The sequence below is a fragment of the Nestor notabilis genome, unplaced genomic scaffold (assembly GCF_000696875.1).
Source record: "Nestor notabilis isolate BGI_N333 unplaced genomic scaffold, ASM69687v1 scaffold8406, whole genome shotgun sequence".
NCBI lineage: Eukaryota > Metazoa > Chordata > Aves > Psittaciformes > Psittacidae > Nestor > Nestor notabilis.
In genome coordinates, this window is record NW_009931434.1 from 28081 (window position 1) to 42627 (window position 14547).

The 14547-nt window shown below is 38.0% G+C and overlaps 1 protein-coding gene across 1 annotated transcript in view; it reads left to right on the plus strand.

Annotated features, from left to right (window-relative positions):
* The window catches only part of TBC1D9 (TBC1 domain family, member 9 (with GRAM domain)), a gene marked incomplete at its 5' end in the record, with an annotated part of 34090 nt that overhangs the window by 11333 nt on the left and 8210 nt on the right, over window positions 1-14547 (plus strand). Inside the window, 10 exons of the mRNA XM_010015893.1 lie at window positions 1340-1546; window positions 3203-3376; window positions 3831-3981; window positions 5249-5463; window positions 7322-7439; window positions 8386-8671; window positions 9811-9940; window positions 12331-12429; window positions 12551-12619; window positions 13912-14152. Coding sequence (XP_010014195.1) covers window positions 1340-1546; window positions 3203-3376; window positions 3831-3981; window positions 5249-5463; window positions 7322-7439; window positions 8386-8671; window positions 9811-9940; window positions 12331-12429; window positions 12551-12619; window positions 13912-14152 — 1690 coding nt within the window. The remainder of the gene's footprint in view (window positions 1-1339; window positions 1547-3202; window positions 3377-3830; window positions 3982-5248; window positions 5464-7321; window positions 7440-8385; window positions 8672-9810; window positions 9941-12330; window positions 12430-12550; window positions 12620-13911; window positions 14153-14547) is intronic.

Consider the following 14547-nt stretch of genomic DNA (forward strand, 5'->3'; position numbering starts at 1 on the left):
TTGCCACGAAGAGCGTGCAAAGTAGCAAACATGTTCTTTCCTTTGCTTCCTTCTAGACATCAGGATTTTTTTGCAAGTCTTCTACATTTGGCAGTTTTGTGCATATTATATTTACTGTTGGCTTATAATTTGTCTCCAGACTGGTACTGTGTGGTTCTGTAGCAGTAAAGTAGTCCTCCAAGAGAGACTGTATGTATTCAAACTAATAGATTTGTAGTTACCAGAAAAATGAAAGGAAGTTGGAAGGATAGAGAAGTGATTTAACACCTAAGCTGTGTATTGCAGTCTTTAAATACATCTTCAAAGAAAATGTGTGAAAAATTGTTATCCTATCTTTTTAGCTAGAGAAACACTAATATTACAGCACTAATGTCTTACTACTGATCTTGATTTTCAAAAGGGCTAAGAAAAAGAGCAAACGTAAAGGTGCTAGGAAACTGAAATGTGCCATTTTCTATTCTGAAGGCAGTAAGGCAGTTTTCATTACCTAGGAAACTTTTTAAAGTCATCAAAGCAGTGGTTAAGAGTATTTACAGTTGTGATTTGTTCAATGTATGAATGGCACAAACTTGATTGATTGGTTTATTTGTTTTTAAGGCTAATAATTGATAATGTTTGGAACACACAGTGTGTAACTTATCCCTGAGATTTCCTTGTGTCAGCGTGCTTTACCAGAAGCTCAGGGAGCTAATGCCCTGTACTCAGTAGTAGATTGTGGTGTGAGTACTGTTTATAGGCTGGAGTTCAATTAGGTTAGTGACCATTTCACTAACAAACAACTGAAGGCCAAACAGAAACCTCCACCTCACAGGGTTAGATGTCTTCCTTTGTAAGGAATGTTTCCCTACTGCGTACTGTGTAAATACAGTTGCAATAACAGTTGTTACCACAGTATGCAATTATAATGTAGTAGAACAGGCATGTTATGTTATCTTACATACATTGGCAGTAAAAAGTAAGCAGAAGTCTTTGATTCATCCTGTACTGGTGTAGGAGAGCAGGAAAGTGGTTCTGAGGTCCTACAAAAAAGCCCATAGATCTGTATCCCACCAAAGTAATTTTCTGTTACTGATTCTTTAAAAATAAAGACTGAGGAAAATAAAGCAGTGCAAAAGGAGTCTTGCTGGAGAATGTCCTAAAGCCAATCGTTTGAGGGATGAGAGCCTTCATCTTTCAGACTTGTAAGTCCTTGTATCCAAATCTTGTTTTCCTGCAGAGGGATGTCTGTAGTGATTCGACATAAGGGGGGAAGGGGTTATGGGTTTATTGTATTACTATGATTTCTTAGACCAAGCAACCCAATTAAAGATCTTAAGCTGTAGCTACTTTTTCTCCATAGGTGACAATCGTGGAAAAGGCAGACAGCTCCAGTGTGTTGCCTAGTCCGTTATCAATCAGCACAAAAAACAGAATGACATTCCTCTTTGCCAACTTGAAAGATAGAGACTTTCTTGTACAGAGAATCTCAGACTTTCTGCAACAAACCACTTCAAAAATATACCTGGAGAAGAATATTTCTGGAAGTTATATGAGCTCAGATGATGAGGTATGTGGAGGAGCATGAATTGTTTGCTAGAAGAAGGGGATTTTAACTGATGTGGGCAAAGAGAAGCCAGGAGAAAACCTTGTAAGTTTTTGTGAAGCTAAACCTCTGTGCAGAGGAATGTTTCCTCTTTTGTGTTAATGCCTTTAGCTTCCTTAAGCTGGGCAGTTAAAATTATGTCCTAGTTATGACTAGGATATCTACTTTTTTCTTGTAGGACTTAAGAGAAATCGCCATTGCTGTGGAGGAGCTACTGTTAATTACATGTTCTGGAATTACAGTGTATTTTGTTGAAAAGTGTCACTAACTGGTTAATTGAATAATATTGTTTAATACCTGTTGACTTGTCCAAATCAAAATGTACTTATGGAATTATAATAATTTGAAGAAATTATCAGTTGATACAAAATTCTTTTTATTCAAGAGTTTAGATGCTAAATCTCACTGAGCTGAGCAAGTCTGCATGTGCTCCGCTAGTGAGCTTTGGAATATCTGAACTAACAAAAAACCCCACAAAGTAACTCTCACCTAGACATCAGATGGCTCTATTCTGAACCACCTCCCTACTTACCTAGGCAAAGTAAATGGTTCTTAAAAGATATGAATAAATAAACTTTACTTGGGCACCTTAAATATTATGGCTTCTACTGAATTTCTAGGTTTTATGTATGAAAATATGCTTCATATTCCAACCTCATCAGATCTGTTAAAATCAACAAAGTTCAGTAGTTCATATCTCAAAGCAGAAAAGGCTCTGGTGGTATATCAGTTCACATTCCAAATCTGTACTTAGCCATACCCTAGATTTGTACCAATTAGCCCTACCCTTTTTGCCATGTTAATCTTAAAAGTCAGTTTTTTACTGCCTTACTTCTTGCTTACTGTGTTGATGGTGAGGTAGGATTAGTGTGGAGGTGTAGCTGTATACTAGAGCGCATATGCAAATATGTATAATGCTGAAACTTTGTCTTGCCTTTTGCCCTAAAGGGATCTATGCATGCTACCTACTGAATTATAAACACAAATTAATAATTGCAAGCATTATTATTACATTTAGAAATACGACTACATACCTAGACATGGCATGGCTGCTAATTTCAATTTCAGGCACTTGGTGTGAAGTGCTGTGTGAGATCTTACTGTGATAAATTTTTGAAGCTGTTTGAGAAGTTTGTCAGTGTTGAATTTTCTGTAGAACATTTTTTAATTGAGGGGAACAATAGTTTATTTTATGTATGTCTGTATAAACATACACGGATATAAACGTCTGTGAACACAAACAAAAATATATGTTATATTTAAATCTAGCATTATGGACAGTCAAGGAGCCATCTGGCAGTCAACAGTCCTATGATGCTGACAAGAGACTAAGGGAACTGCCTTAATTGCCCAGGGCTACTTAACACTACCTTAGCAATTCTAATGGTAGGATTTGATTACTTTTCCAGGGTAGGGGGCACTCAGAAACTGGAAACAGTTTAATTATTCTGTACTGGTTTAATTTCTGCTATCATATGTTGTATATGTACCTGGGTGGTTTAATTTGCTCAGGTTTTGTTAGCTGTTAGCATGTATAAATTTTGAAGTAAAATGAAGTGAAAAGTCTAGACTCTGGCTCAAGCCCCCATGTCTGTTACTACTTGTGACTGCTTTCTACAGGTGTTTACAAGATCATCAAGTAGTGTAATTTCTGCCAGCCCTCATAAAAGCCTCAGCTCTGAGTCTGAGGGAGAGCGACAGTTCAATCTTAATGACAATGGCATTCCAACAGCAACTCAAGCTCTGATGACTATGTATCGGCGGAGGTCACCTGAGGAGTTCAACCCCAAGCTGGTAAAATACACCTTGGAGTGCTGTACTTGACTGAAAAAGTCATTAAATCCATGTGTTCTTTAAAATCCATGTTTCTGACCCAGAAACATTCTGCCACAGACAGTTAAGAGGCAGCATTTTTCACAGAAATGTTGAACATGCTGTCATTTTACCAGTACAGACAATTTCATTGCACAAAAAAAGCAAGGTTGGCTGTAAATCAGGGAGAGGTTTTATGCCTGCTCTTAAGTACAACTGCTTCAACAATATTATTTTAGCAGCAAGGTCTACTGGGATACAAACTAAGAAATGGGAGGAGGCAGACCATTAAGAGGAGAATTGGACTGTAGCCAAGTTATTTCTTGCTCACTTGGGAAGTTAGGACATTGCAGGCTTTTTAGCACTTAGCATTTCAGTGGGGCAGAGTGTTAGAAAGAGAAGCTGCATCTTTATGCCTGCCTTTCTTTGCTCTTAGGCTAAAGAGTTTTTGAAGGAACAGGCCTGGAAGATTCACTTTGCTGAATATGGCCAAGGAGTTTGTATGTATCGTACAGAGAAAACCAGAGACCTTGTGCTGAAGGGCATTCCGGAAAGCATGAGAGGGGAACTTTGGCTACTGTTTTCAGGCAAGTATTCATCTGAAATGAGACTGTGGGTTATAAGCAAAAGTGTGAGGGAAGAAAGGATTTCAAAGATATTCAAAGGTGCAGATGGTAAGTGTCTAAAAATATGTGGAGCAAGCAAGGCTATGGTTGTTAACAGGCAGCTGATTGGTTTAGACAAGAGATCTGTTTAGACCAGTAAATACCCTTTCTCAAACAGGGAAATTAGGGAAGAATATAAAAAATCAGAACACACACCCTGTTACCAGAAGCCAGCAGTCTGGGTGCCTCTAGATGTTTGACAACCACCAGCAGGCCTACTTCCCATATATTAAATCATTTCTGAATCCAGTTAAGCTTTTGGCCTTAACATCAAGTTGTTGCAAGGAATTCCAAAGTCTAAGCATGTTGCATGGAACTGGTGTCTTTATTTAAATGATTTTCTAATAATTTTTTAATAATATTTCTTCCCTAATAATGCTTAATTTTGTACATGTTCTCTTTGCTGCTGGGCATTAAACAAATGCTTTCAGCAAATACACACAGGAATACACAGATCTGTCCTGTGTCTGATTAATAGCTGGTTTGGACCCATTTTCATGGTGTATGTATAATTAGTGTTTTCCATATGCACTACTTGCTGCTGCTGACAGTTGATTTCCTTTGCTGCTGAGATTTTAATTTCCAGAGAAGTTTTAAAGTCAGCAGTGAAATCTCATGGCAGCTCCGACAGCATTGCTAAGACAAGCTGAGTGGCCTGCTCAAGGTGACAAGAGTCATTTTCAGAAGGAAGAGTAGAGCTCAGGAGTTCCTGTCTTTTGCTTTTTGACTGAGATGCCATACTTCCTGTAACCAAGCATTGATATACTCCCTCCTCAGGGCAGTAGCTTTCTCTGAGGCATATTTTGAGTTATGTAGGATAATCACACCCACAGCCAGCTGCAGAGAGAGCTCATGATACTGCATGACTACACAGGTGGTTTGTTCTTCATGTCTCCTGTTTCATTCTAGTAGAAAGAGAGAGGGGCTTTATATTTTTCCTTTTTCTTTTTTTTTCTTCACTTCATTGTAAAATGCCTTGAGAAAACAAGAAGGGATAGTGTCTCAATCACCTAAGCACATCGGGGTTCTTTTAATCACCGTTACAACAATAACATTTTATATTTGCTTTCAAAGTGCTTGTTGGTGGCATGCAAGATGAAAGGGTAGCAGGAGATCATTGTGCTGAGATACTGTATCTGCTAACCCTTGCTTTCTTCTTTGGCTTTTAATACTGGTCTACCACTCCTAGGAGCCATTAATGAAATGGCCACTCATCCTGGCTATTATGAGGACCTGGTGGAGAAATCAATGGGGAAGTACAATCTTGCTACAGAAGAGATAGAGAGGGATCTGCACCGCTCCCTTCCAGAGCACCCTGCATTCCAGAATGAGATGGGTATTGCTGCTTTAAGGAGAGTCTTGACAGCTTACGCTTTTAGAAATCCAAACATAGGATATTGTCAGGTAATTGAAATATCCTGGCACTCCTTCAGTTTCTGGAATTCCAGTTATTTCCTTATACTCCTATTCTTCGGTCATGTTACATGAGTATTGGCTGTGTAAAGTAACAGATACATACATGTATAATATTGTCAGGCAGAGCCTCGGTGCTGCAGAATTACAGTAATGCTGAGGTCAGAGGAATTTGACACAAGAATCTATTCCTAACAAAAGTATTAGTAGCTCGTGCTGAGGTGTGCATAGTTTTCTGTAAGCATATTTTCTGCCCATTAATCTGGAGACTGGACAGAGGATAACACCAGAGCTGTACTGAAGTGCACCTACAGAAAATGACAAATGAACTCTTTTCTTTTAAGCAGAAAAACTCTCCAGCTTTAATTTTCAACCTTAAATTTTTACCTACTTATTTAACACATTAGTTGTAATAACCCTCTAGAACCTTTTTTTTTCTTTTAACTTATGGTATTCAATCATTCAAAACAAAACTAAAGAAGAAAAAGCACCCCGGCAGATACCTTGTCCCTGTGCATCGCAGCCATTTATCAGTAGAGTTAATGCTGACTGGTGCATGCTTTTGTAGTTCTTATGCCTGTGAGTCAGGTCACATTAGTTCCTGGTCTCAAATCATTCTTTCTTGCTATGTTACTTTGAGATACTGCGTGGGCCCCTTTTTCGCCTTCCTATTTTTGCAGAATGGAAACCTGAGTTCATGACCCTGATTAATGTCTTGACTGTTAAGACTCCTAGATACAACTCCAGTCAGTGAAAGCAAAAGCAATCATAAACTATTTAATAACACGTACAATTCGAAGTAGTAGCTACAATAATTTTTTGTAAAGGTTGTTTAACAGCAACAGTAGAAAGACACTGTGATTCTGGTTCCTAAAGCTCTCAACAGTAATTGTTAATACCGTTGGGACTTGGTCCGTGGCATTCAGAATGCTGATTCACAGTTACAGTGACAATTCAGGAGCTGAAGTACTTCATACATAGGAAACAAGATACAAAGGAATTGCATAGACTTTGACAGAGTTGTAACATTGTTCTGAGTTTCAGTTGAACCCTTAGTTGCTGTTTCAAACAGGTAATGATGAAGCTGGAGTCTTAAAATGTTACACGATCTGAAATGAGCAGCTAATTCCTTAGCAGGCAAACTGACGAGAATGGTACTGAAATACTTTGTATCTTCAGACTAGCAGAGGTCTACTCAAAGGCTGTAAGCAAACAATTCAGAGGTCACTGCCCAATGCTGTGGTATTTGAAATAGAGTGAAACGGGCCATAAAAAACTGTTGTGCACACAGTCAAACACGGTGAGTGAGTAACAGCAAGAGGCTTCTGTTTCACTATACTCTCATTATTCATGACTGACACTGTTACAGACATTTGCCTGAGCTCACAGATGCTTAGCCTCGACCTTTTCATAGGAGCAGAGAGCATGGGGAGTGCAGACTGCCTCTGCAAGGAGTCGTATAGCTGTGGCCATCGTTAGTGCTGTAGGAGGCATTTTGTCTGCATCAGACCCAGATTCCCCAAGAGCACCTATTGGCAGAATATCAGTGTAAGTGGGTGCTTGCAGGCCTGAGTAGGCCCTTTATTATGAAAGAACTCTCGATTTTATTTTTTTTTACTCTTAGCAAAAAAGCCTAACTGTTTTGTGGTTTATTTGAGATTTTTTTAAGCCTTCCTCTGACACTGAGAAAACACTGCCTGCTGTTTTTATAGGAAATTACTTGAACAATTTGGGTTCTGCAAGGGGAGATGTAGCTAGTTTCCTAACCATAGTAACCACTTATCTGCCCAGTTACTGTGCTAGATACTGAAAAAGTACATCTAGTAATTTATATTTCTCTTTCTTTTAGGCTATGAATATTGTCACTTCAGTACTCCTTCTTTATGCAAAAGAGGAGGAGGCTTTTTGGCTGCTGGTGGCTCTGTGTGAACGTATGCTGCCCGACTACTACAACACAAGAGTTGTTGGTATGTTATGGGGAAATTTGCTAAAATTACAGTACAAAAAGTAAAACCAAAGTAATTAGTATTATTGGTACTGAAACAAGCGTATGGGTAGAGGTATGTGTGGCATAGACACAACTGTGAATGCTAGTGGCAAGACAGTTTGCTCAGGAGTATAGAAGCAATTCCAGAAACAGGTACTGTGATATTCAATAGTTTTTTCACTTAGGATTAGATAGTATTCTGAAGTGGGCTTAAAGTGAATAAAAAAAGAGATGGGAGGCTAAAATTTGAATTTCAGGTGATCCAGTTATCTAATAAAAGTAAGATAGAAACAGGAGCTTTGGCAATTTGCAGTAGAAGTCTTTGTGCCTGTTTTATCTTGGGTTGAAAGGGCACAAGTGTCTGAACACTATTGTTGGCAGATGACCGTTTCCTTGTGTATGTGGAAGTGCATGGCCCTTCAGTTTATCATGGAAATGGTCTTTACTGTAGCTCACAAATGCTTGAGATACTCATTCAGCCTTAGAAATTATTCTTCCTGGCTGCTTAAGACACTGGTGTTATGGCATACATATGTTTCTCTTGAAACCTTCACAGTCACCCTGGCCTCCACAAACAGGTGATGCTGAGAAGTCTTAATCTGATGGTAATGTTAAGTACTAAGCCATCATATAACTTCTATAGGTGCTAGAACAAAGTGACCCTCTGTAAGCTCTTATGAAATGTGTAATTAAAACAAAACAAAACTTATGACAGTTCAGTTTGTATTTCCAGCTCAGTATTGGAATGAAATCTGTCTGTTGTTTATCTGCAAGTGAGAAAATGTATGTAAGCATCACATAGAATATTCTTAGGTTTTGTATTAACGTTTATATGTAGAGAGAATGTATATATTTCCTCCCCTAAATGGTGATGTGGTCAGTTGCTCCAGTGTTAATCAACATCCAACCTCATTTATTTTCAACAGGAGCATTGGTGGATCAGGGTGTCTTTGAAGAGTTGGCTCGTGACTATGTTCCACAGCTTTATGACTGCATGCAGGACTTGGGTGTAATATCCACCATTTCCCTGTCATGGTTCCTCACTCTTTTCCTCAGCGTAATGCCATTTGAAAGTGCAGTGGTGGTTGTGGATTGTTTCTTCTGTGAAGGAATAAAGGTGATATTTCAATTAGCGCTCGCTGTCCTCGATGCTAATGTAGACAAGCTGCTTAACTGTAAAGATGATGGAGAAGCCATGACAGTCTTGGGAAGGTATTTATTACAGAAAATAAAGTCTCTTCCTTTTATGTTTATTTTTGCTTACTTTTCTGATTTGTGTTCCTCTGTGTTGAAATACAAAATTGAAACCAGTACAGTATATGTAAATCTTACACATTTATAGTCCCTTTCACCCATGTAAGATACTCTATATTATCTTAAAATAATCTTAAATGTCCAACAAGATATCAATTCTTCTTTCAAGACATTCAAATAAACTTCCCAAACCTGGTTATAGAAATTTAATTTACTTGATTATTTTGGTTGATTACATGGTTTTTGTTACTTCATCTTTTGCCTGCTACCTTCTAAATAATGCTAAGAAAAGGCTTTGATCTCAAGGAAAATTGTTTTGGGAATGGAATAAACAGAGCTCAGAAGAATTATGTAGGCTCTTGAATGAATAGATTTCAATGAAATAGGAGGCTGATAAATTGAGTTGTTTACTACAACTGAAGAGTGATGAGCGTAACCTCTGATTTCCTTGAGTTTGGAGTAGTGTTTAGTTTTCAAATTGCTGCTGAAACTTTGGAATATTTTTCCTAGTAAGTTGCATTAGCATAGCCTTACTAAACTCTGTTTTTAATTTCTTGGGGATTAAAGAAGAGTGTGGTTGTGTTTTCTCTGAAATAAGCTGCAGTGATTGCTGAGGATTTAAGTGTTCTGCAGCTGCATGGTAGAAGACAGATGATTTACTGCAGTTGCATTGGTAGAAGGAGTGAGCCCTTTAAAGCCCCTTGCTGCGAAGTTGGGCAGTAGTAGGACAGGGGGTTGTGTAGACTGAAGCACACTGCCCCTTGTTGCCATGGTGTCATAATTCCTTTCGCATGTTTAAACAGCCAGAAGCGACAAACCTGTTCAATAAGCCACTCGTTTGTGACTAGCTGTATTTGAGCTATTTCTTGTTAAGGATAATGAATTACCAGGGTTACCTTAGCTCTCTTTGTGAAAAAGCAGTGTTAGGATTTGTCAAATTACTGATGTCAAAAGTCATATAGTTCATGAATAGAGCAGCTCGATCATTTTTACATTTAATAATCTATATGTAACTCTTATTCTATTAACCCTTGGAAGGGAGGGGGTACAAATGAATTGTGGGTTTCTCATTTATTTTTCTTTTCTTCCCACACCAGATACTTGGACAGCGTAACTAATAAGGACAGCACTCTTCCACCCATTCCTCATCTTCACTCACTGCTCAGTGATGATGTAGAGCCTTATCCTGAGGTGGATATCTTCAGACTAATTAGGTCTTCGTATGAGGTAGGATAGGATTTCTTAACAGGAACTTGCCAACCCAACACTCCTTCTACTTTAGTTTGGCTTTGCTTGGAACAGAAAGAACATAAAAGAAATACAGGCTCATCTCAGAAGTCTGAAATGGGGCAGGGGAGAGGGCTCAGACTCTGTTCTTTTAACCAAAACTTTTAATTGGAGCTGCTTTGTATAGAAGCCTGCAACATCAAATGAGAGCAGCCCACAACCAAAAGGTGATTTACAAACAATACACTGAACTCGTAATTCAAAAAAGCTTTTTCATGCTTTTCCAAAGTGAAGTGTTAGTGAAATCTGTATGACTTCAGGAGATCTGTTATCAAAGGAATTTTGTCTTTTTTTGCCTTTGTTTTTTTCAGCAAGTACTGAATTCTGACCACTAGCTTCTAGGCCACTAGTTTCTCTATTGTAACCAAAACTAAAAATACTTCATGTGAAAGGAGCTGGTAACAACTCATATCTGTAAAGCACAGGACAAAGTCTGCAAAAACCCCTAAAATTTGCAAAACAGTTTCATTGTCCTTAAATTTTAAAAATAAGCCATCAGTTAAAGTACCCCAATGATTACACTGACATATTAATTTTTAATAAAAATTAAAGAATAACTGTAAGGAGCTATTGTTTTTAATTGCTCTTTTTCCTTCCATTGACATGCAGGACAAATTAGTATTTTTAGTTCAAGATGTAGATTCATACTTAGCAGTGTGATAGCTGCTTCAGAGGCATCTCCTATGTCCCTAAAACCTTCCTGCTTTAATAACACGATACCTATTTAACAAGGAAGTAGGTAATCCTTTGCGTATTGTACACCGAAGGGCAAACTGAATCAAGTCAGATGTATAGTTCTTCACACAACGTTAGAATGGGGATAAGGATGCGTATGTGAAATTCCTGTTTCCCTTGTATTTTTCTGATTTTTGTATTGGCTTAACTGCTTTCAGACGAATAACCTGACTCTGTGCAGAGCCAGTTTGTCTTTTGGGGACTTATGCAGCATAGAATCCTGTAGTTCCTAGCTAAATAACCAGCTGTACTCCAGTAAAATTAGGCAAAACAAATCTTATGGGGAGCAAAGAACTGTGAGGAAAGCAGGAGCTGGTAGCAAAGAGAGAATTCATTTCAGGAGAGTCATTGGCTGATTTGATTATTTAAACAGAAAAAAACAAAAATCGGTGAGGGACCATTCCCAGAAGGAAACTGCATGCAACCTGCCTATTCTGTAGGCTACATGAGTTTTAGTTTTATGGATGTAAACAGACCATCTCCTTTGGCCTTCAGACCAGAGCATAAGCCTTGTTTACTGGAACAGATGTGGCATCACAGCCACAAAAGACCTCTCTTTCCAAGGTTTTGTGACCTCTGTGGTGCTTGATGGATGTTTTATCTAGATACCATTTTTTTTCAAAAGACTTCTTTATTTGCAAAATGTTCCAGGTACATGGAACATCATTTTACTCCTGAGGTACATGATACGGGTGCACAGCTTTACAGATGAACACAGCTTTAGTGTTAATTTGATCACACAAGATTGTGCTAGCTAATTATGGCCTACTATGTAGATGCACTGGAAATATAAATCCATCCTCTATGAGAGCGTATCTTGCCTCACCCCCTTTTATTTTATGTATGGTGTACTTTGTCTGGTATTGTTGTTCCTGCTGGTCATCTATGCATTTTTAAGTATGTTACAAGTGTTTTCTTGATGGCAAAAATCTTCTACTTTCAGTTATCAAAAATAAATCTTAGGGATTAGGCATTCCTCTACATATGAAAACATGGAATATTATTCTTAATAGGTTTCCCCTGGGATATTTCTGTGGTATATGCCAGAGCTCCTTGACTGTTACATGCATTGTGAAAAAAACCTTCTGAAAATAAGGCTTGGGCACTTTAGAGAATCTTCTTCCTAGTGGAAGTTGCATTCTTGGTGCTTGGTTTCAGATCTAATGAGTGTAAGGACTGCAGTGCTGTCTCAGTTGTTAGAGGTCCAGTTAGTCTAAACATCTTCTCTCTCTTTAGTAATTAAGAGATACTCCAGGACAAGCTGAAATAAAATTTTGCAGAAGGGTTTTTTTAGAGATTTGCCAAGCCAGAAATGTATAACTACTGAGATTATGGTTTGAAATGTGATGATTTGTAACGTAATGAAGACCTTTCAAATTAAATTACAATAAGGTATTGGGAAAAATAAAATCTTATGATACGTTCCTGAAGTCTTCATAACTTTGTCATATGTTAGAAAAATGCCTTAACAGCAGTTTTTAAAATACACTATTTGTGGTATAATTACATTAATTTCTCAAGTACATTAAAGGCAAGCTAGGAGTATTCCAAATACTAATACACAGATTGTGCTGCACTTCTTTTTGTCTTTTAAGAAATTTGGAAGTATCCGAGCAGATTTGATTGAACAAATGAGATTCAAACAAAGGCTGAAAGTTATCCAAACCCTTGAAGATACTACAAAGCGCAATGTGGTAAGTACTGAAATAATGTTCTTTGCAAAGATTAAAGCCAGGGAGTTTCTGAAATTTAAATAAGCTTTTCAATGAGTCATGGTTTTCAAATCCGTAACTGTTTAATGTTGTGTTTCAAAAGGTACGAACTATTGTGACGGAGACTTCTTTTACTATTGATGAACTGGAGGAACTGTATGCTCTTTTCAAGGTAAAGCTACTCAAGATAAGATGATGCGAATGTTTTTGTATGGGACTGTGTCTTTTCTAAAGACCAGGTCAAGTCTGTGAGTTACTTACTAAAAGGTATCTTAATACAAACTTAAATTAGCTGTTACTATTGAATGTACAAAAAAAACCAAACCAACCAGTCTTTAAAAGCTCAGGAGATCCGTAATTCGGTGAATTGTCCATGGAAAAAATGAATTATGCTGATTAAAATCTATTATAATGAACAAGTGAATAGACAAAGGCATTTGATCAGTCTTTAGAAATGTACACGTGTCAATCTCTACCTGACCCAAGTTTCAGAATTTAGCACAGAAATACCTATATTCTATGATCTCAGACAGTTAATACTTCCACATCACAATAGCTTATTTTTGCCATTGTTAATGCTTTAATGTATACTGTATTACATGGAAATTTAGTGTCATAAAGTGATACATCTCTGTAGATTGATTATACAGCAATACCATTAGATCCATAAATTTAAAGGTGATGGGTTAAAATGCTTTACCTTCATTTTCACAGTGCATTAAAACAAGATACTTTATTCCTCTGTTTCTGTTATAACAGAGATTTTTTTGGCATACTATGAAGAATTTCTTTCCTTCAATTTTCCATCTGTAATATCAAGTCTTAAAACTGTCCAAATCCTTCAGTACCTTCTTTCAGTCCTCCATGGAATTGGTCAGACCAGCTCAGACAGTTCACCCCAGCTGATGACTGTGCAGTGCTAGGATCTCTTTTTCCAAGCTTCTGAATTGTTTTGAATTAGATTCTACCAAAATCAGCTTCAGAACTTTCACTGAATTCAATGAGACTGAAAGAGTAGGATGTTTTACAGTATTTTTAGAGTTCTACAAAACAGGTGAACTATACAGTTCAATAAAAATTATTTCCATGAGAGTCCCCTTTCTGATGTGACTGTGTAGTGAGGCTGAGGGGAGCGACTAAGCACAATGAGCTTCGTATATGTGTGTACAACATGTTTATGTATGCAAGTCACAGCTGCTTACTGCTCTGTTCAAAACAGGTATTTCATGTTTCTGCTGCCTGGGAGGCAGGAAAAGTTTTGCTTTCTCTTATTTGTAGAGAGACGTCTTTTTTTGCTGGTTAGAGGAGAAACTTCTTGTAGAAGTGCAAGAGCTAAGTAGATGGAAGTGTATCTGCTAGTATTGTGTTGTTCTAATCATGTTTGTGTATGAGTTGTGTGTGGATTTTTGTGGTTTTTTCATTGATAGCAATGAGTTGTTTACAGACCATTTGCCTTCTGTTCAGGCAGAACATCTGACTAGCTGCTACTGGGGAGGAAACAGCAACGCTATTGACCGGCATGATCCCAGCCTGCCTTATCTGGAGCAGTACCGTATCGACTTCGAGCAGTTCAAGGGGATGTTCGCTCTCCTCTTTCCTTGGGCATGTGGAACTCATTCAGATGTATTAGCTGCACGCTTATTCAGGCTTCTTGATGAAAATGGAGACCTGCTCATCAACTTCCGTGAATTCGTCTCTGGGCTAAGTAAGGAGAATTCACAGCACTTTCAATATAATCTGGCCAAAACAGTTTGTTTCTACAGGGGATCCGGTCCTACAGAAACACAGATGTTATATTAGCTCTCAGATAATGAGTTTGACATATGCTAATTTGCATAAGTCACCTTTATTTTAAGAGCTGTTTGTGCTGCTGTTCAGCACATTTTATTATGCCTGTGACAGTGATTCCCATTGGGGTTTAGGCTGGTCTCAATAGGTGCATCTATGTTAGCCAGTGGTATATCACACAGGGATAAGCCCACACGTGAACTGCACATCCATTAGGGTCTGCGGATTTCCCTGACCACTAACTCTTAACATGAAAATGACTTGCAACTTGTTTGTTTAATGGTGTGATTACTTCCAATCGGAATACTTCCT